The 22,467-nt window shown below is 42.7% G+C and overlaps 1 protein-coding gene across 2 annotated transcripts; it reads right to left on the bottom strand.

The window, feature by feature from the left end:
* Positions 1-836: 836 nt before the first annotated feature.
* On the bottom strand, positions 837-22,458 carry SENP2 (SUMO specific peptidase 2). 2 transcript variants are annotated; one of them, XM_069791785.1, is made up of 17 exons: positions 22,301-22,458; positions 18,991-19,046; positions 17,260-17,393; positions 16,343-16,418; positions 15,727-15,805; positions 13,525-13,669; positions 12,497-12,600; positions 10,536-10,633; positions 9,252-9,309; positions 7,487-7,550; positions 6,620-6,769; positions 5,129-5,260; positions 4,511-4,714; positions 4,304-4,383; positions 2,980-3,064; positions 2,161-2,256; positions 837-1,591 (listed from the first exon to the last, which is right to left on the bottom strand). In XM_069791785.1, the coding sequence occupies exons 1-17, from the start codon at positions 22,399-22,401 to the stop codon at positions 1,529-1,531; spliced, it is 1,725 nt and encodes a 574-aa protein (XP_069647886.1). In that variant the 5' UTR covers positions 22,402-22,458; the 3' UTR covers positions 837-1,528. The 2 variants fall into 2 exon arrangements, with proteins under 2 accessions (XP_069647886.1, XP_069647887.1); XM_069791786.1 differs by lacking the exon at positions 5,129-5,260.
* Positions 22,459-22,467: the final 9 nt, after the last annotated feature.

The following is a 22,467-nucleotide window of genomic DNA, read 5'->3' as shown; positions in this document are numbered from 1 at the left end:
CACAATGACAGAGGGGATGTCCCCAAAATCACCATCTTTCCCCACAGCTGAGGAGAGGAGATAGACCTCATTGCCAGTCAGGAATCACCTTACATTATGATAACTGCCATTACAGAAACAATCCAACATGGTTATTTATACAAGCATTTGAACATGTGGCCTCCAAACCAGCTATGGGCAATCTTTCCTCTGCAATGGTAAATGAAAGACTTGAAATCCTACTCCAGTTCTGGAGTATAACCTGAAGGACAAAAAACAAAAGGAAGGGGAAAACACCATGTTTAAAACTAATCTAGCTTGGTCTGACTGCAACAGAGTAAGAATTCACACAAGCTCTTCATTAGGCAGACATGTGGAGGCAGTACCTGCAGCAGAGGGGCAATAAGGCAGTAACATGTTCCACCAACACTACTGAACCTGGCAGGGCACATGTCCGTAGCCCAGCACATCGGTGCTAGCATATTTTCTTCCACTTCCACAGCAGTACACTGCAATACTGTGTGGAGACAGCTGTATTAGCCTTAAACAGATTCTAGTACTGGACAGCCTGTGTTCACCAAGCTGCACACACAGGTTTTGTTTGTCCTACTGCAAAGTCTAGTGACTTACCCCAAAGAGAACTCCCCTACTTTGGTATTACTGGGATTGTGCTTGCTCATCTGGCTGCTGAATGACATCCTGATTGCCCCTTCGGGATTTTGTGACAATCGCTTAGAGGGTTTTGTGCTCTAATACTCATCCTGGCTAGAATCTCACAGATTGTAAGCGTGCTAAAAACCACACTGATACATCAAACTTTTTTCAATTAAAAAAAGTCATTCTATTTCATTACCAGGTAGAGTTTCATTCCAGTAAGGCTCTTTATATAAGTTACATTTATTTTAATAAAAAGAAATAAATACTTCTCTTTTCACATTAGATAACTCCCTGGAGACAGAAAAAATAACAAAAACAAACAACAAACAACAAACCAACCCCAACTACAGGGGCTTCACTATGGATTTGTTACAAATCAAAAGATGGTAAATGCTTTCTTTGTATGGTCATCACAAATCCAGTTTTAGGAATCAAGTAGATCATAGATGTTCCAGAAACAGAAGAAAACTCTCCTTGAGGAAACAGTAGCTAAGCACATTTGTCCTTGGGAAGATAAGTTCAGCAAACACAACTGTTACCACCACCACAAATGAGAGTCAGGTTCATCCGTAACGTGTCCATGTGTGCTGCGAGGTATGAGCATCCATCTCAATGACAGAGGTTCACAGCATTTGTTCTTAACCATTCCCTTGGATAGGTCACAGCAATCTTTCTGGCTTGCACTTAAGGTGCATTAGCTAATTTCAAAGAGAGTTACTGTCTCCAAAATTGGGGAGAAAAAAAACCAACAACTTAACCGCTACTTCAGAGCCTAAAGAGGAAAATTTGTGTGCCTGCTGCCTTTTCAGATAAGATATTAGAAAAGTAACTAAAATAAGAGTTAAGTAAGTCACACCAAGGTGATCACAGTGTTACTCCAATAGTGCATGTCTCAAAGCAGCTGCTGATGGATTATTTCCCACACCATCTTCTTGCGGAAGTAAGGCATGTGATTCTGAAAAGAAAAGAAAAATCCATTAAATACAAAGTCATGGCAGAAAGAGGCAGAAAATATGCATAAACACCCAGTTAATTCTTTAATATGAAGTTCCTTTTAAAAACCATCAACACTTGCCATTTGGGTACAACATAGGTTTCACCCACACAGGTCCTAAGAGGGTGACATGACAACCCAACAAAACCAGATTTACTTGACTACACAACAGCTTAAAAGCACTCTAAGAAAAGACCACCGCGTTGGAAAATAACCAGTGTCTTAACTGGTCAAAGGGTGAAACCCGTTTCTCCGAAAGATACAAAGGCCAGATACCACAAACCCACTGGCTGCAGTAAGGAATCTCACTGATTCACCTAGGAAGCAGATACCAGACGTAAGGATGGAGAATACAGCTCTGCTCTGCTGAGGCCACTTTGAAGTTCCAACCCCAGCAACCATGCACCAAACACAGAGAGAGGTACAAAACATCAGCCCCTGTTCCAGACACAAGTAAAGGCTGCTGCGTAACCTCCCTGGCTCTTGTATCTGTGCAAAAAAATCTGGAGCTGCTCATAACCTTCACTCACCTGTGTAAAGGTTATCGGCTTGTCTCTGGAGATGTAATCCGCATATTTGCACATAAAAACGCCGCAGTCACTTCCATTCAATTGCTGAGGGATTTCCTAATGAACACAAAGAAGATGGAGAATTTTCCTCTATCTTACAAGCAATTTGGAAGTAGCCCACATTATCCATACCAACTATACACTAACCAGACACTCATCAGCCTACTTGCCTAATCCATGCACTCCTGCACACAAGGAATACATCCAATTAACTGCACATCATCCCTCCCCTCTGCTTCCTTTACTTGGATGTTACAATCCAAATTCTTGGCAGGCTGATAAGGGATAGCAGCCTTCCTCCCTGCAAGGTGTCTTGAGGTTTGCACAGTGTCGTGTTTCTTAAATGGAGTCCTTAGATAGTGCTTTTTACTATGAACTTGTTGAGAAATACCAGCTCAACCTTTTGCTCTGTCACATGCCAGGATTTGTGCTCCAAACAAGAATAATTATCCCAAATCCAAACCTGATTTTTGAAGCCTACATTTTCTGACAACAGCTAAACAGATTCTTAAATTTGCTTGCGAAATGGGGGCAAAGCCAGATTCACCTTAATGTAGCAGACTAATTAAAAAAAGAAAATATTCAGCCAGCAAGGAGAGGCACTGCTTAAAGATTTCATCCCAGCATGGTTTCCTGGTCCACCTGCAGCCTGAGGTGGTACCGTAAGAACACGAGATGCTTATGGCCGTTCCCTAAAGGCTTGGACTTAATAGAAAGTGTTAAGTCCTTCGCGACAAGGAGTTATAGTTCACATTTCAAATCCAAGTAGTGCTCACATACATGTGACTCCATGCTGTGAAGAGTCCACTCCGAAAAAGTCAGGTCCAGATTTCTTTTTTCACAGCTTTCTTCTTGCAGGTATTGGCTGTTTAAAACAAAACAAAATCGCTCATCATCCTGTAATTTAGGCCAACCAAAAAAAAGCTGCTGAAGGATTACATGAAGAAGAATGGCAGGACAATAAAACGTCAGAGGATCCTCACAGAAGCTGCTTTAAGGCATTTGGAGGAAAAATCCAAATCTTAAGTTTACAAACACAGTGAGCTAGTGGTCAGGAATGAGACCAGCTGGTCAGGAACGAGACCAACAGTTCCAACAGAGACTTCCACAGAAGCGCAAGCTCATTGCTTAGTAGAGGCATCTGCTGTTAACTGGAGAGCACTGGACTAAAACAACACTTGGTTTGTCTCTGCGGGGCTGCTCTCTTGCTCTTGGTCTACAAAGCTGTTGGATTAAGGGGTTTTACTACTCCTGCATCAGCAGCAAAGACATCTAAGGATGCTGGCTTGTGCAACATGAAAAACTGTACCCGTTACATTTGAGATGTACGACAGGCCAGCTGATACATCTGGAAAAGCTTGCTACAAGTCATCTGTCTCGAATGAGAATGTCAGAAATACAAATAACACATAGTGACGACATGAGGGTAGCCTGCTGCAGTAAGCTGGAGGGAAATATGGTGGCTTTGTTTAAAACACTGAACAGAATAGAAGAGATACAAACTGAGAAGGAGCATGTTACGTAGCTCACTACAGTAGAAAGGATGAACGTTACACGTTGTGGGGGGAAAAGGTCTCAATACAAGAAAAGGATAAAAGAGCTAAGCAATAAAGAGTAAAACTATGTGTGGCTGATCACAAATAGAAGTGTATATACCCTAGGACACCAACATTACTGAGTTGCAATCTGGAAGTTCTTAAAGAAGAAGTTAAAAAGCTCTTGGAAGACTGTAATCCTTTCACAGTCAGGTTGGTATTTTTGAAACACTTCCCGAAATTCTTCCCTCTCATCAGTAGCCCAGTTTTACTGATTACTAACAAAGTCAGCACACGTATGCCATGAGGCTATCACGTATTTGACAGTGACGCTTTGTCTGTGCATAGTGGGAAGGTCGCAGAATCCAGGCATCCAAGAGCCTGGGTGGAGAGGACAATGTGAGACTAGATAAGTAGCCAATGTCACACAGCTCACAGCAAGCAAATCAAAAAGATTTCTGTTTTGTATTTACCAGAAACACGAAAACTTGTAGTTACATTACAGGGACAAAATCCAAAAATCTTCTCATAATTCACAACATAAAAGCATTGACTGAGCAGTTACTTACAACAAAGTTTCACAAATCTTGTTGCCTTTTTGTCCCATTGAGTCAAAGTATTTGATGGTCTTCTTTCTGATATCTATGACCTGTTATTAAAAGGTGACTGTTAGACAAAGCACAACCTTGTGCTGTACATACAGCAAAACCTAAATGACTTTTCTTGCTATTTTTTTCTCCCCATCCAATTGTAAATAAAAAGCCAGTTTGACTCACCACTAGTGCCCAGTGCACTCTCAGGTGAATGGGGACTAAGATGAGGTCCAGCTTGAAAAGATCCACAGCTCTGGTCCATCTTCTTACTGCTTTGTAGCCCCCAGAAATTAGTTTGGGATAAAAGAAAGTACTAAAAGCATGGACTGCTGGATATCCTTCCTTCTTATTTCTTTCCACTAGAAGATTCATGTAGAAATTAATGACCTGTCCCATAAAGAGTAAACCTGAGATGTAAAATAAGACACTAGCTTACCAAAAGAAAAATACAGCAATGTGTCTTTGCTGGCCACCCTTAAGTACACAGCTGAGAGAACTCCAGTCTCAGCTGTCAGCTTTTGTTCTGAGAGTTTTGCACTTGGTTTCTTCTGCAGTTTGATAAAAACACCTGCCACCCACTCCAATAACCTAGACTAATTCCTGGAAGCTGCATAATACAAGTAGCAAAGGAACTTCCAGAAACACTAGACCCTTAAGTACCTAAAATAAGAACTGTACAGATATTTCTAGGCTCTGCAGTGGGGGTCATCAAATAACTTTGAAAAGACTTCTGTACACAGTGAAGGGGTATTTTTAAATAAATACTGGATTAGAATACCACTGTGCTGCAGCTAGTTTTACCTCATCATTTAGCCAGCGAAGGTTCTTTAGTGTGTGGATGTCCTCACGAGTGACCTTTAGTTTGAAGGCACTGCTCATGATCTCATGTGGCTCACCTTTGCCAAATGCGGCAATGACCTCTCTCTCCATAGCCTGAAATGAACAATTAAATGGGGAAGGACTTGTGAAACAGAGTATTGAGCATGCTAAGCTGTGGGCAGCTTTCAACTGAAACAACGCCTGTAAACTAAGCTCAGGTGACAGAGCAACTGGCTTTGCCATTTTTTTTGCTAAGTTAGCAATAGCACCTTTTTGTTGGTTGGTTTGTTTCAGCATCCTAACTTTGAACTTTAGAGCCCAGGTTTGCTTCAATTTGTTTTCACAAAGGAAGCCGGTATAAAACACGTGGACTAGCAAACACACTAAAGCAGCTGAAAAATGAATGGAAGTACAGCAAACACCTTTCCCACATGATGCTGCAGCCCTCGCAATACCGAGGTTTAAGCCAACCATAGTAGGCATTCTCCATACCAAGGCAACTAACTCAGGAGCCTGAAAGAATCTGAAGGCAGGGGACTTCAAAGGGAACTGAAGTAACAGCGAAGGGGGAAACTGAGGCAGCTACACTGGAGTCAGGCAATCAGGAGTCCAGGTTGTGCATGCAACTGGTGGTAATATGGATGCTTCCATCTAAGTCTGCTTAAGGATTGCAAATAAGCCACTAGGCATGTTAGTATAAAATACTCTGAGCTGCAATAGCATTTCATTCTTGGTTGAATCTGGGCTAGCAAAATAAGAAAAACACTTGGTTTTCCTTGTACTGAGCGTCACTCTGCAGACTTTGTAAACTCTGGATTTACTAGCCCTTTCCAAGTCAATCCTCAATGGGCAAAAAAGGAGGTGCTCAATTAGATCAGCACGACTGCAACTCTGAAGAATAAAAGCAGCCAAAATTCATACAAGTAGAGGAACTTGAACTCCCACTCCCTGTTGAATAGCATAACTAAGTTAACTCCTGTGATCACTGTTACATGCAGTGCAACCATGCCCAGTGTGCATACATGACTCTGCGAGATCCTGAGGATGTACACAAGATGCTTAGGTTCCCCACAAGCAATGCAACATCGTGGATCAGCAAAAGCTTATTTTTCAGATTCTATCACTGTGGTAGGACAGGTTGAGAGGCAGAGCCAATACAACTGTATGAATCAGGTTAGCACTGCTCTGGGATACTGTTTGTTAAACCTGGAATAATTTTTGTCCTGGTCGCAGAAGCCCCACAAACCCTTAGGTTAGCACAACTAAAGGAGTGTGTGCAGCACAATAAATCCTTAAAATCAGCTTTATTGCTGACCCTTGCACTGTGAAGTCACAGCTGCAGACACTCGGTAACAAGTTAAATGCAAGTTCTTAAGATTTCAAACAGCCTTAAGAACCACCTATAATAAATAGAGTTCCCTGCAGCTGTTTCACAGCCTTCTGTTTTGTCTAACAGACTGTCAGCTATGGTACCTCTGTGAGCGGAGAAAGGTGTTCTACTGTTTTTTCCAAGCTTGGGATTTTCTTTTCTTCTACATCAAGGGCAGATGATTTTCTGGACAGAACAGGTGCCAGATGTAATTGCCATAACACATTTTCTGAGGTTTCAGCTCCATGCTGTCTCTGTTGGACAAAAGGACATTAAGCTAGCAAGCAAGCGCAGGTTTGTTTGCTAGGGGATAGTGCAGAAAATCTTGCTCATGTATACCACTGGAAGGGGTTTTGTACACACATCCAACCAGCAAACTCCAATTTTGCTGTTACTTTTTATTGATGACTGCATTCCGACTGTGCACTCATCTAGTGCTGCACTCAAAATTAAACAGAGGCAAGAGAGGCAGAAAGTTAGTTTGGCTTGGACCAGCATTAAGAACCCCAGCAAAGCCTCCACACACAGGCATCAAGCTGACATTGAGATTAATATTTCTGATTTCCATGATTAAAATTTTTTTATCTCAATCCTGACCAGAGATGAAAGTCAAAGAGATGTACTACCCATCTCACAAAACAAGACAAGACTAAAGACACTGCAGTCCAGCTTTGCAGGTCAACTAAGTCTGTGTGCTAGATTTTGAAGCTATACCGAACACATTAAAGGGGAAGAATAAAAATAGTATAGTGTAGTGTGCTCGTAATAGTCCAGAAGCAAAACTGATGGCAGTGGGAAACCCTTTGTGACAGCACTACTCATCAAATAATGCTCCCGCTTTCCCTGGGAAAAACAAGTGGGACAAAAACATTACTTACTCAACAATATACATAAGTGAAGAGTGCAAAAATTTCTCATCACAAACAGCTGTATTTTCCTAAAAAATGAAATAATGAACAACAGAAGCTTACCCCTGCAATGGCTTGTTTCACTGGTCTTCCCTGTTCATGAGAGTTTTCCGCTGGTGTGTAGTACCTGCACAGAAAGGGAGAAAAAGAGAGAGAGAAGTGAGCTGTATATCCATACTGTCCCCTGTAATTCTCAAGAATTCACCTTCTGGATAAGAAAAGCTTTTTCAAGGCTGATTCTGACTAGAGCCTCAGTTGCACACATGAACATGTGACAACGTTGTCTCAGCTTCCAGCACCATTCTTTTGTAGCAGCAAGACTGGGATAGAATGAAGCGCTGGGAGCTTTGCAAACTTTCTTCAATCTACATGTGAGAGACTCCTTTCGTTTCTCTTTATCAGTCTCATTATTTGGAAAACAGGGAAGCAACCAGCACTTCCTCTATCAAGTGCTTTGTGAGCTACTGGTGATAAAATACTGCATGCTAGGTGTTATACTGCAAGGTAGAACATGAACGTCTGCAACTATACTTGCATCCAAATATAGTTAGCTTACGGAAACTAAGACCAGCACATTGAATTAAAAATGGGACAGCTACAGGATGTTTACTTGCCTTTTATAGGCTAGTCAAGAGAGTGACTATCCCCATTTGGAGAGGATTATCATTAAAACCACGCAGACTCTGAAGAGCAAACAAATACACAGACATTAAAGTTGTCCATATATATGTCCCTTCTTCAAAAACAAGAATTTGCATTGTCACCAAAGATCCCTTTTTCAGGAGGCAGACCTACAACAGACTCCTATGGTATCCTACACTCATTGTGCTTTAAAGACTTTCAGTCCAGCATGATAAGAGTAGGTATCACAGGCCTTGTCAAATGACTTCAGTTAGTAGCTAAATCTGCAAAAAAGGCAAGAAAACGTTCGTTCCTTTTACTTGAACCCATCATACTCCATCAGTTATTTTATTTCCTTCTCTCCCCTCCAGATTAGGAGAACCAGTGACAATTTAAGTCCAGGAACAATGCTGCACAGTTAAATATAGCACTAGTGTTTAAAGCAGGGAGAATAATAGGGACAGAATTAGCTAAAAAACAGGACTGCCACAACTGAATCTCCCTCTGCTCCTATCTACACTTTCTCCTCTCTCATTTAAGGGCAGGTCACTGCAGAAAGACACGTACTTGAAACTGCCATATGAAATCTCTCCCTGTAGCTGCACTTATTGCAACCAAAACCCCATTTCCCATTTGAACTTATGGTGCTGCCAACTCAGACAGCCAGTACAAATGAGTCCACTGGCCTCTCAAACAGGCAGACAACCCAACTGCATGCTTCCCTTTTGGTCTCATATTCAAACCCAAGGCATCCTGTAAGTCACAAAAACTGCCTCAGTCCCACCAGGCTTTACAAGCTCTCTCAACCTTATGCTTAGGATCCTAGTTTCAAATTGAAAGAAATTAAATGTCAGCTCATTAATGCTTTGGCAGAAAGAGACTCACAAGCAAAAATGGATTCTGCAAATCCAAGGACAACTTGGTACGGCCACCACTCTCATCCTCACTGGCTTTCTTCCCACAACAAAGGACCCAGAAAACACCACACCAGCCCAACCCTGTTTGTCAGACAGCATGGCTTTAGCATGGGAGCTGTATTTGAGATGCAACTGGCTTGAGAGCAATTCCAGACCCACAAGCTAGCTACTCCTCTTCCACAGCACTGAGATGATAAATGTGATTTGTCTTCTGGACACTACTGGAGGCTGGAAGACACATGCACACAGAGCCAAAAGAAACAAGAACAATGATTAAAAAGAGACTCTACCTGATCGTGTCACTTCTCTGAGGCCACTGTGGGCTGCGAACGTCTGCACATTTGATATCTGCACAGAAAAGCAGTAATATGAAAACAATAAGTCAACTTTCGATTACTATCAGATGTATATAGCTCTCGGTTTCTGGGTGATAAAATTAAAAAAACCTTTTAATGATGACTGTATGGTTAGGCAGTTCGAACTCTGGCAAACAGTTTGACTATCACGTGCAAGCATATGAGAGCTGAAGCAGGGCATTTATTAGATTTTAAATCCTAGATTGCACACTTGACTCAGTGTGTGATTCTTGCAAACCAGATGCTTCTCCAGGCTCAGAAGAATAGCTTGTCATTTTCCACAACAAAACAAGTTTTCCCCAAATTCTAACACTTGCGCAGAAATAATTTCAAAACCCATATGATACCATAATAAAAATCAAATATGTAAAAGGAAGTATTGATGAAAAATTATTTAAGTAATGAACTGGGAAAAAAAAAAAGGACTGGGACAATATTAAACGTATACCCATGAACACATGGTATTATAACACACTGCTGCTACAAAAGAAAATAGCTTGTGAGCAAACCAGTTTAGCCCACTCTGCAGAAGACAAGTAAGGTCACCTTCAGTAGTTATGTATCTTCAACTTGCTAAAGATGGTCTACGAAAGAACCTAACTTGATATCAACAGTGGTACTGTGCAGTTAGCTTACTTGGTTTTGAAGCTCTGCTATCATAGAAATAGTCATGTATAGCACTAAAAAGGGATTTAAGAGTAACACATAACTGCAACTCTGAGTTAAGTAACTAGCACCTAAGGGTGTGCAGTAATGTATCACCCCCCCCAGTACCAACAGCCAGATACTAGGACATTCTCCTGTACAGTGGAGTTACTTCTGTGGCTACAAACATCACTGGTACAGTAATGTCTCTCAAGTACAATTTTTCACTTCAACAAAAATCTTAACAAAGCCATTTTAGCCAATAACTAATTATGGTTTGCGGGGCCTGGGGGGGGTGGTAGTGTTCCTCCCTCTTTATTTTTCCCCTTTCTTTCCAGAGACAGCTCATTTTGTTCTAACAGCCGACTTCATTCTAACAGCTGACATGAGCTATACTAGCATAAACATGCTGGCTGATTTGGATTTCCTTATAGACAGACACAGATTAATGATATGCTAGCACTGACAAATCTTTTTAGCATAATCTATACCTTCGAGACTTAAGCAAATGCCCTATTTTGATTTGAAGTCTACCTACAAAGTAGAACAGATATGAATCATGGAAATACTCACTGGTCCTTAGTGTCACATATGGATAGACATCTCCTCCATAGTTTTGATCTTCCAGGTGACTCACAGTCATCACTGGTTCCTTGGAGTAGGCTTGAACACTTTGGTGCAGCAAAAAACACCAGAGAAGCATCACAGTTTTTATATGTATGGTATTTGTTAACAGTGTGTACCAATTTATTAGAAATGATACAGTTTATTCGTACACAACTGTCTACATTAGAGTTAGAAGTCATAGTTAAAGCAATAGAAATATGTAAGGTAAAATTGGGCCATTTAATCCCTTAATAGGAACATCCTGTCTCCTCCACTGGTTTCATGACAAAACACAAAGGTCATTTGCATGAGGAGGCAGTTTACATTCAGAAGCTTGGCTGCTTTCAACTCGGACATACTGAAGATACAGGAGTCAAATTTTCTGTCTCCATAATTTCAGAAGAGACTAATCAACCATGAAATATGATTCCTTTACCCTTTCACCAGCAAATCAGTGGCTTCTTTGGTTTTAGTTTAAAAAGAAAAAAAACCCCAACATTCTTTGCACATCCAACAACTATCTGGATTAACCTGAGGAAGCCATTTTGTTTTATGGGACAAGACAGCACTCATTACAACCACCCCTGATCAATTCTTTTCAATCTATTTATTAAAGATTATGCTGACACTGAGAATACAATGTCCACAACATACATACTTCTGGGACGTTTTACTTCAGACCTGCTCTACCCTGATGTCAGGGACTACAAGCTCATAAGCAGTTGGAGTGCATTAGACACATTCTACAGGAACACTCTCTGGTTTAACTTCATCTAAAAGGAATCTGTTTCACATGCTCCAGGTCTGCTCTGAGATACGAGCCAAACCACAATAATCAATGACTGAGATTAGATGCTGAAAGCAGAGTCTTGACCCACCCTAAAATGCTATTGCCAGTGCACCTAAAATTACATGAGACACTGTTTTCCATATAATTTTCATGCACCAGAACATTTAAACATGAAATGCTGTTCCGAAGTCATGTCCACATGTCTTCTAGCTGTGAACCACCGGGCAGAGTTTGGGATCTTGCAAAGCCTTGGTAACAACCCATGTTTCACAGTATTTAAAGGAAACTGCAAGAAAGCATGGCATTTTCTACCATCTTACTGTGTATAAAGGCATGCTGGAAGTTCAGCACCACCTTGGCACCAGAATTTGGCCCCTTCTGCACAGCTCTGAAGTGTAATTATTCCACTAAGATGATAGCTTCTATTACTTTTCTGTTTTTTTTACTTGTGTTGTTAACTTCATGCAATCTCTTGACACTGTTATAAGATATCAAATATACTCACCGCTGGTAATATATGAATCAGAATTACACACAAGTTCCCTTTTGCATGTTGCTTTAGGAACTGGAATTCTACACACGACTGGGATTTTGTCAACTTAGTGTACCACAAAGAGAGAATTTCCTACAATTTGTGCAAGGAGGACTGGGGGAGGTGGAAAGGAACAGAGAAAATTCTGGCATTCCCTGTGTTTACCTAAAGTTTCACATTCTCAGATAAAACAGGATTCCTGACCAAGGAAAAGCTCATCAGTTGCAAACAAGAGGAAGATAAATTCTTTTTAATGGCGCTACAGAATAACCAGTGCTGTGGATTTTTATACTAGAAGTTATACTGCCAGCACTAGAACTAGACACTACCTTTCTTAACACAGAGACAAGAAAGGAGTATCAGAAAGAGAAACACATCCATATCAACAAAGGAATCTTCGTCTTTAGAATATACATTCAGAGAATATTCATGCTTCATTGCAGCGAGCTGAAGGGGGCTGTTGGCCTTTTAAAAATTTGTTTGACACAACCCCTGGGACACTGTCCAGAACCCTGAGGGTAGGAAAGATTAATTCCCCTCCACTTCCATGTACAACAGCTACAAAGTTACCACCAAAAACTTAATGGTTATTTTTCCTATAATTACCTGACAAAGCTTGTTAGCTGTGGATTAGGGCAGTTTCTAGGATATTTTTCCTTTACCAGTTGCAAGAGCTGTTTGTATTTCTCCTTTTCTCCTCGCTGAACATCCTAACAGAATGGAGGGAAAAAACAAACAGATTAGAAGCACTGCATATGAAGCAAATGTTTGTAATCTGGATATAGTGCAGACTGTGCAGGCTGTCCCCAAAATACTGGCATATTATTCCAGCTTACTTTAGCAGGAATTCCCACACCTTCATTTTGTGTTAGCCCTGCTCTAGGAACTTGTGTCCCACTATAAACCTCAAAATTCCTTCTGCAATTATTTCCTGAAATGGGGGCCTCTTCTCTTCAGCTGTGGTCAGCACCTCTTGCATAATAATTCAGGCTAATACACATTCCTGTCAATATACATAATGATTGGGTGCTATCAGTCCCCAGGGTATCTTAATCATATTCCACAGCTTGCCATGGCCTGCTTCTCCAGTAGTTTGGTGTAGGTCCTTCTCCCATGTAAGCTAGATTTACCAGGAATTTTCCAATAGTTGCTTCAGATATTGGAAGGAAAGGGCAGGGAAAGACTTCTCAGACAGTCTTGTAAGAAAGGGTTATCAGCAACTGAGTGGGGGTTTTGCCTACATTATCCTTTTAAAGTTCCTACCTAAAGATCACAGTTGAGCTAGGTGAAGGACAAAACAGTGAAACAACTCTGCAACAAATATACACTTAGTGACAAGGCAATACAGCTCCACTTACAAGTGAAACTGGCTGGAGGGTCCTCCCCCAGTACAACATTTCCATGAAAATGGTTTAAAATTCCATCTTTTGGCAGCAAAGCACTGCTCTGTTCCAAGACCTGATGCATGTAAAGGCAAATAAAATGCTATACACTGATTTTCTAGAAGCATTCCTTCAACTTCATTAACTACACCCACTGTGCTGTTACAAACTGCCACTTCAGCATTTACATACAGTTTTGTTATAACTGCTAAGTTGTTTCATTTCAAAAGACACTCTTCTCACCCAGCATACCTCTTCAGCAGTACAGAAAAGCCTCCCCATTTTGCTGACTTCTGAAGTCGTGGGTTCTGGCACAGTGCGCTCCTTAATGGGTGGCCTCAGTGTTAAGATGCCATCTGGAGCAGCTTTGATGTGGTGTTTGCCATTCCTGCTTGTGCTAAAAACATCAACAGCAAGAGAAATAGTATCAAGAGAACATTCAAATATGCACCTGCCGACTCAAGCTCCACCACCGTTTTGTAAAGCATGTATGATGATGATGATGGAGACAGACACAAAATGTTTATGACTTCCAGGTGAAGACCTGCTGTCTTCACCTGGGTAATGGGAAAGTACAGAGAAATAAAAGTGAAGATCAGAACAACTGCCTTGAATATACACTGTTGTTTGATCTGCACATCACAACTGCACTCAGAGGCACATGTTATATCCACAGCAGTCCAAGCCCTGAGTCAATACAGAAGACTAAAAAACCATGCAGGTGTGTTATTCATGCCATCCAACCATCAGCTCTTCTAAAAGCTAGTGCACTGGCACCAAAGTGTAGCTTCTGCTTTCCTCAAAGTATCATCCTGGCAGAGACCTCCGGAGATCATCTGGTCCAAACCCCTGTTCAAGCAGGGTCACCCACAGCAGGTTGCCCAGGACCGTGTCTGGTCAGGTTTTCAAACATCTCCAAGGACAGAGACTCCACAACCTCTCTAGGTGACCTGTGCCAGTATCTGACCACCCTCAGAGTAAAAAAAAAAAAACAAACCAAAACCAGTGTTTGCTGATGTTCAGATGGAATTTTCTGGTTTTTAATTTGTGCCCATTGCCTCTTGTCCTGCCAGTGGGCAGCACAGAGAAGAGGCTGGCTCCCTCCTCTTCATTCCCTCCCTTCAGATGTTTATACACATTGAAGAGATCCCCCTGAGCCTTCTCTTCTCCAGGCTGAACAGTCCCAGCTATCTCAGCCTCTCTTTGTATGAAAGATGCTTCACTCCCTTAATCATCTTAATGGCTCTTCACTGGACTCACTCCAGTAAGTCCACATCTTCCCTGTATGGGGAGCCCAGCACTGGACGCAGCACTCCAAAGGTGACCTCAGTAGAAAGGAAGGATGACATCCTCCCTCGACCAGCTGACAACACTATTCCTAACGCAGTCCAGGATGCTCTTGGCCTTTGCCACAAGGATGTATCACTGGTTCATGGTCAGCTTGTTGTCCATCAGGACCTCATTCTCCGCAGAGCTGCTTTCCAGCTGGTCAGCCCCCAGCACATACAGCTGCATGAGTTGTTCCTCCCCACATGCAGGGCTTTGCATTTCTGCTTGTTGAACTTCATGAGCTCTCTGTCCAGCTCTCCAGCCTGTCCAGGTCCCTCTGGATGGCAGCACACCCATCAGGGGCATCAGCTGCTCCTCCCAGTTTTGTATCACCTGTGAACTTGCTGAAGGTGCACTCTGTCCCATCGTCCAGGTAATTCATAAAGATGTTAAACAGTGTTGGCCCCAGTACTGGTCCCTGGGGTACACCAGTAGTGACTGGCCTCCAACTGAACTTTGTAACTTTGTCACCACAGTACCTCCAAGCTGTGGTAGACACAAGACTACCAATCTAATTTTGACACTGGAAGACAAATAGTAGCATCAAATCACATCATGACCCATTCACTCCTCCTTCCAGCTATTTCTGACTCTGAGGTAAGTGTACAAACAGTGCCCCAGCATCCCTTAAACAATAATTCAAAACAAATGCAATGTAAAGGCTAGTCCTTTTATCAAATCAGGAAGTATTTTATGCCAAACATTGTGGAGGTTTTTTTGAGAGAAGGTTGTTGGGTTTTTTTGGTTTTGTTATTTTAAAATAACATTTATTTTTTTCCTGTCAAATTAACAGGACCTTTTCACAAGCATTCCTGGTCTCAGCCTCTTCTCAAGTTCAACACTGCCTCCTACCACAGACTTTTAATCTTTATCTAATCTCCTGTGTCTATGAAGTATCTGAATTTAAAGAAAAAGTTTAAAGTTGGTTGGAAGAAAAAAAAAAAAAGAAAACAACTGGAGAGCTCCCTTAGTATAGTAGCCTGGAGGAGTTCCAGAACACCTTCAAAAATATTGCTATGTGGACACAAATACAAATGTTAGGCAACACAGAGGACGTTCAAGCATGAAAGTGAAAGACAGCAAACGGTTCAGAGAAGTAGTCAAAGAAAACAGAAGGATTTTTACCTCAGACATGGAACTGTCTTATGAGAAAGGGACAGTGTTTCCTTATTCAAGCAAGTATTGGTTCCACAAGGCATTTGATCTACGAGAGAAGAGCACAAGCCATCAGTAACTATAAAAGGAAACTGAAGAGTTTTATGAATTTACAGTAAAGAGCTTCACCAAAGACAAAATATTGTCATTTTTTCTCTTACATCATAATATTATTTGTGTTATGTTACTTTAGGATATTTTCAGATTTTTATGTTGGCAACTATAGAAAGTTGTGCGCACAAGGTACTGCCAGCCTAAACCTGAAATAGAAAAGGGTTATCAGCATCTATTACCTAAAATTAGCATTTAAAACAATTCACTTTGGGCAAGCTAACAACGGACATATCAGAACTGAATGACTGCATCCAAGGCAGCTCTTGTACTGAGATGACAAGATGAACACCTGGCCCCAATCCAGAAGCAATGCCAGGATGCAGGGAAGAAACAGAGTTCACACTCGAGTATTCCTAGATGCTACCTAGATATTGTGCCTGCAATAATCCATACATAAGCCTAGGGGTAGAGTTGCACAGTACACAAGGTAGGGTGAAAAAGAAATGAGTTATTAACTTGATGTCAGCCTTACCAATTTGTAGCATTTCTGCTTCTAGCGCAGAACCTGTTGGTCTTTTAGCTGAAGGGTCAGAAGAAGTTGACTGAGTCTTAAATAAAAAGAAAAAAAGCACTCTGAGTATAACCTGAATGTGAATCCAAGCAAACAAACTTCCTGAAATGTAGTCAGCTCTGTTATGACTTGGGGACCATGATTTGCTGGTTCAGACTGCAGCAGAATGCAAATCTTTGCAGGATCTCTGACAAGTACACTTTAATTTTTTAATACATGCTCTCATAAGTGCAGTGATTGAAACAATACAAGCTTATCACTGAGTTCTCCTCAGTCAGCTCCTAAAGTGCAATAGGCTAGCCCTTGAAAAATATATTTTGTACAAATAAGAGTTAATGACTCTATCAGGAACAAATAATAGAGCACGACAGTTTCTTATTCCTCTTATCCTATGGGGCAATAAGAAAAATAACACTATACCTTTAAACCAAACTAGGGAGTCAAGCAGTTCGTGACTCATTTTTAGAGCTAAAGTCTTCCAGGAATCCTCTCCTGGACTGGTGCATAACAAACCTAGCAGAAGAGGTTTATTCAGACAAACCATGCAGTTCTTGTACTGCAATGTGTTTTGATTCCTTAACTACAAGCCTGAGAAAGAGTAACAGTTTGCAAACACACTAAAACTATAAACTTGAATAATTATGAAGTATCTGGAAGACAACAAACATTTAGCCCCTTCTTCAGCTGCAAGTGCTAGAGCAGAATACGCTAAATCAAGTAAGGCAAACCCAGCACAGAAGAACTGCCTGATATAAATGGAAAAGAACCACCTACTGCTGTACAGGCTCAGAGCAGGCCCAACTTCAAGATGCATTAGGGAGAGCCACTTCCTCTTTCATCTTGCACAGATTCTACCTACTTTCAAAATCCTTGCTAACCTCTTCTGCAGACTCTGTAATTGGAGCGGCATGGCTGACTGAAGCCTTCTGGTGTTTACTTTTTTCCTTGGTTGGCACCTTCACCGCAGCAGAAACTTCTTCAACTTTCTCCTTACGCCCAGAGATGGCGTAATCTAAAGAAGAAAGACAGGCCATATAAGAACATGATTTAAAAGGGGATTAGGATTTCTATTTGCATTAAAGCCCATCTCCTTAATCCCACCTAAAGCAGTGTAACTCACTTCAAGTTACACACCCTTCTGCCAACAGCAGTTGGTGGTGATTTTTGTATTAATTGGCTCACTGAGCAGTCCTTCAGAGCTAGAGCTCAAAGACTAACCCATGAGTCTGCCAGCCAGATCTGCAAAAACACCCTGCTTTTGGGAATATTCTCTGTTTCTGGAGAAACAGGACAGAGTACAATTTACCCGCCTCATCCCCTCTGCATGTGCATGTACGCTTGCAGTTTATTATGTGTCACTCTTGTCTAGTTGAGAGAAGCTGTTTGCTGAGGTCTAGAAACCAAAGCTACCCAAGCCTGCTCTTTTCAGTATTAAAGAAGCAGACATGCAGCCCCTCAGACAGTATTTCCAAACATCAAGCCAGGGCTGTCTGATAAGGGGCTGTGTTAGAGATTAAATCATATTAGACAACAGCATTTGTTTGAAGAAAAGAAAATGACATTTTAGCAGACAAGGGCATAGATGGTACCACATTTTTAGAAGCTGATTTGGCCTACTTACAAAGACGTGGGAATTGTTCCTACCAAGAGTTGGTGATGTTACTAAGAGGAGGAGGGGATCAAGATATCAATTTGATGTGTTTTTCAGTTGGTTTATGCTCTTAAGCCTGAAAAGCACACTAACAGTTCAGCAGCCCCTACCATTAAGGGACAGCCAAGCAGTAACTAGGAAGCTCCACATTTCCCTGCAGAACTTGTGCTAGAAAGTGTCATACAGCCTAAAGAGCATCATTTCTCCCTCCTTATCAGTAAAGGGGAAATGTCCATCTCAAATCATGACCAGTGCAGCTGGCACCCAGAGGCACAAACATGGCTGCAGGCAGCTGCATAATTTTAACCTTAAACACTTTCTGGAGGGGTAAGCAGAGAGAGCCTCACCAAAGAGAGCACTTCTCTACCCCTGCTGTTCTCTCCTATGCCTAGCCTCTGCTGCATCTCTATCCTTCCTCTATCTTTTCAAAATGCACATGCCAAAATTTTCAGATTCAGACTAAACCAACTCTTCTGTTTTCAATCCAGCTTCCCCTCCCCAGAAACCCACTAGCTCACAGAAATACCATCTTTCTCTGCCTGCCATCATAAAGTTACCTTCTTTCACATCTCAGATTCTAAGTGATTTCTCCTAAGACATACAGGTATTTTGAACTGACAGAGGTACTTTGCAAATACAGATAGCAGGGAGCACACAGCTTTGATTTAAAGTACTCTTTCTGCTGACATTCATGGGCTCAGCACCAGAGAGACCTGGGATATTTCCCGCTGGCAGTAAAAGTATTGTGCCCTGCCACAGTCAACACAGATAACATCACATAGAGGGCAAGGCCTTTTGATACACCCTCAGGCCACTGGCTACACAGATGGCCACAAGGAAAGAATGGCTTGAGAAGCCAGTTTCAGTAACAACGCTGAAGTACAAAAGCCAGAGTTTCCTAAGGTACATGAAACCTACAAAAATCAGGCATATTAAATACTTCTGTAACAGGCAATACCTTTTTTTTGCTTTTTTGTTTGAGCCTGGTCAGGATCTTCCACAGATGGACGAATGCTGAGGAAAGAACACACAGAACAGTGTTTTGCAACCACAGGTAAGCTTCTAACAGTCTGACTTCCCTTCACAGGGCCCAAACTTTCAAAGTTAGTTTTCATATCCTGAGGGTCTTCCCCTTCCAGGCACCCCTGGGATGATCTCAGACACCACCACCCCCGCCCTCCCCCCCCAACTGCCACTGCTGAACATCTCTCATCGACACTCCCCACCTCGCCTGGTCAACGGACCACTCACAGAAAGCTAATTATCCCACTAAAGCATGTTAGGCCTCTTTTTCTCATTCTGTTAATGCTTCCTAATGTTTTATGTTTGTTCCTATCACCAAAAAATTACTTAAGTTAATACGTAGTCTTCCTCTTTCCTCAAGGAAAGAAGCATACCAGAGATTACTAAGCCATCTAAGTTTGTAAGTCCTACACTGAATTGCAAAGAAGTCTAAGTAGGACAGGAAATAAAAGGTGGGAAAGCAACTCATGCATACACCCACTTAAATAACTTACTGCTACATCAGTGCTTGTGAACTAGTTCTTGAAATAATTCTTAGCTGCGCCCTTTCTTACAAAGCGCAAGTCCATTACATCAGTAAGCGTAACTATTATATCAGTTGATACAATAATAAAGTCTAGCAAATTTTTTTACTTTGGCAGAGTGCAAAGGTGTTCTTCATTGTTTTGTTGTTCGTTTGTTTTTTCCTATTTGCCCCCCAAAATGCCATGACAGACAGCAAGGATTCTTTGAAGAATTCTTTGGTCTTTCCTACACAAAATAATGTGTTTTAAAATGTTATGCCCCCAAACCCTGTCGGTATCATCACTTCTGGACTATCTTCTGTCTGTATCAGGTGCACAAAAAGTAGCTGATATCCTTAACTGCACCGCTCACACAATATAAAGAATATTTCCTATTACTATGCTATTAAAGTCAGGCAGAAACTACTGCAGGGTAGCTGTTAAATGCAAATCTATTTCTATAAAATGCATTCTTACTCAGCATATTTGGTATTTCAGAAGGCAAAACTGAAGACGACAAAACGTTTGTATCCTCCTGCTCAACTTTTAGCAAGAGCGAACTAATTCTGAGCTGCTCTTCAGTGAAAACTTCCCAGCATCAGTCTTCTGCAGGGATAAAGCACAATTCAACCTTCTCAAGGCTACGTTCTGAGATAAGTTTACATACCTGACTGAGGTTACAATAACTGTTTTGGAACAGAATTGCCTCTTTCTCCAGCTTTAGGAGCCTGTGAGAGTGTTGTTTTGTCCTTTTTTACTTTACCAACCACTTGGAGGTTAAGAATTAGTTTGATCACAAGAAAAGATGAATTCTCTCTTGGTAATTCAGAAATAAATTGGGAAATCTTTGATGTTCTGAAGTAGGCATGGCCAGGGAACATGGATGGGCAAAAGGCAAGGAAAAAATTAATCTATCCTCAGCTACCTCTCTCTCCGATGGGAATACACAACCCTGGCAGAAGGTTAAACTGTGTCAATGCAATTGAGGTTTTGCCAAGGGCCTGGGAGAAACAGGGTGTTGAGTGATATTTGAAACACGCTGAAAAAATGGGCCAGAAAATAAAAGCAATTTGAGACTGGTCTTCATGTAAAGATGTGTTCATGTCCTTCTCCACGCTCTAGAGGAGACAGCACCTATTTATGCCCAGCATTATATTTGCCTCCTTAGCAACTACAGGAAAACAAGTAAGGCATTAGGAAAACTCACTAACTCTGCATACAGCCATATATGCTCAGGCTCTGTTCTTTTAAAAAATTCCTCCCCCACCAGTGCTGAGGACAGTTCATTAAGATTTATAATTTAAATTTGTAAAAAATTCAAGTTTTCACAGGTTAAACCCCCCCCCCCCAATCACACACTGCACTTCAGCAGTGCTGTACAAGAGCAGCTAATGCTTATCTACAACAGTTTCAACCCCCATGCCCAGAATTTTTCATCTTTCTACCATGGGAAAACCTCAAGTGGCAGAAATAACAACTACCCTGTAGTTCAGATTTCCTTGAAAAGACTCACACAGGGGAGCTGGGAACATCTTTGCCATTTTACAGCATTTTACAGGGAACACTGTTTGAAAACTTATTTTCAGCAGGACAGCTTCTAACGCAGTTTCACTTGTATTTCATCCTAATTGCTTCGCCTGTCATTTCCAGCGATCTCTTAGCAAAACTCGGTCTCCTGGTCAGACCATGACATGACAGCCTGCAACATCTACAAAGGCACATTCTTCAGTTCGGGATTGTGCTCTGCACAGCAGCAGTGAACAACTACTTGTGCAACAACTGGCTCTTTCCAGAAGACGCTCACTTTTCCCACTCACTCTGGAACATGAGACGCTAAGCAGAGCCTCCTGGACCAACAGTTTCTCCCAGAGGGAGCAACCATACTGCCCAAAACATGGCACGTAATCTACACATTCCCTCTCTTCAGAGGAACAGAAGCGACAGGCACGCAGATGGCTTGGCCATCCGTCACTGGGAGCTCTGGGGCACCAGCAATGGTTAACGCCTGGGAAGGCATCCCTTTTTCTTCCACTCCACATACCTCCCATATCCCCACACCATGACTTTCCTCCATCCAACATATCCCTGTATGCATACATATACTGTTCTCTGCTCCGTCAACACACGTACTCCAAGTCTCCACCCCTTTTCTTCTTTTCAACCCCCCCACTGTGCAGATGGAAAGTGAACGAGGGGACGGGTTTGCCAACGGACTGACTTATCGGGAACATCTGGAACCCACAATCGGCTCAGCATCACACGGGAACAACTGTGACCGTGGGCAGTGGGTGACCCAAGAGCAGCGTGAGCCACGGCCAGCCACGGAGGCCAACACCCGGGCCAGAAGGAGGGGCACAGCCTGCTCTGCTCGCCCACTCCCGTGCCAGGGCGGGAGAAGGGCTGTGGACGGCATGGGTCTCACGGAAGCCCATCACGCCCTGGAGGGGGGGCGGGTCTGGGCGGGCAGAGGGGGGCAGCCGGAGCGAGGGGAACCCCAGGGCAAGACACCACACTGCGCCCCAGCTCACGCTGCAACGGAGCGACTAACGCCGCTCCCGCCCTCGCCTCCGACTCCTCAGGCCGAGGCCGGCCGACGGAGGCGGCGGGCTCCCGCTCCCGGCAAGCAAGCCCCGGGACGGGACGGGGGGGGGTGTCCCGCAGGCCCCACCGCGGGAGGCCGCGGGGGCTGGCGACGGGGCGAGGCCCCCGGGCGGCCGTGAGGCGGCGGGGCGGCTCGCTGACCTGGGGGGCGGCCTCTTGCGCGGCGACGGGGCCGGGGGCGGCGCGGGGCGGCGGGCGGCGGCGAGGAGGGCGCCGAGGGCCCCCAGCAGCCATTGGTACATAGGCCCCGGCCGGTCGCCGGCGGCGGAAGTGCGCCCGTCCCGAGCGACGCGCGGAGGCAGGGCCAC

Source organism: Haliaeetus albicilla, chromosome 9 (assembly GCF_947461875.1).
Source record: "Haliaeetus albicilla chromosome 9, bHalAlb1.1, whole genome shotgun sequence".
In the NCBI taxonomy this organism is placed as follows: Eukaryota; Metazoa; Chordata; class Aves; order Accipitriformes; family Accipitridae; genus Haliaeetus; species Haliaeetus albicilla.
The sequence above is the reverse complement of the archived record's forward strand: the minus strand, read 5'-3'. Positions and strand labels throughout refer to the sequence as shown.

Bases quoted from the DNA above. Each gene is read 5' to 3' on its own strand.
- SENP2 (XM_069791785.1), bottom strand. From the start codon at position 22,401: ATGTACCAATGGCTGCTGGGGGCCCTCGGCGCCCTCCTCGCCGCCGCC. The intron at 12,601-13,524 runs GTATGCTGGGTG...CCATTCTGTTAG, and splicing joins TTTTCTGTACTGCTGAAGAG to GATGTTCAGCGAGGAGAAAA. The intron at 4,715-5,128 runs GTAAAACTAGCT...TTTATGGGACAG, and splicing joins TTCGCTGGCTAAATGATGAG to GTCATTAATTTCTACATGAA.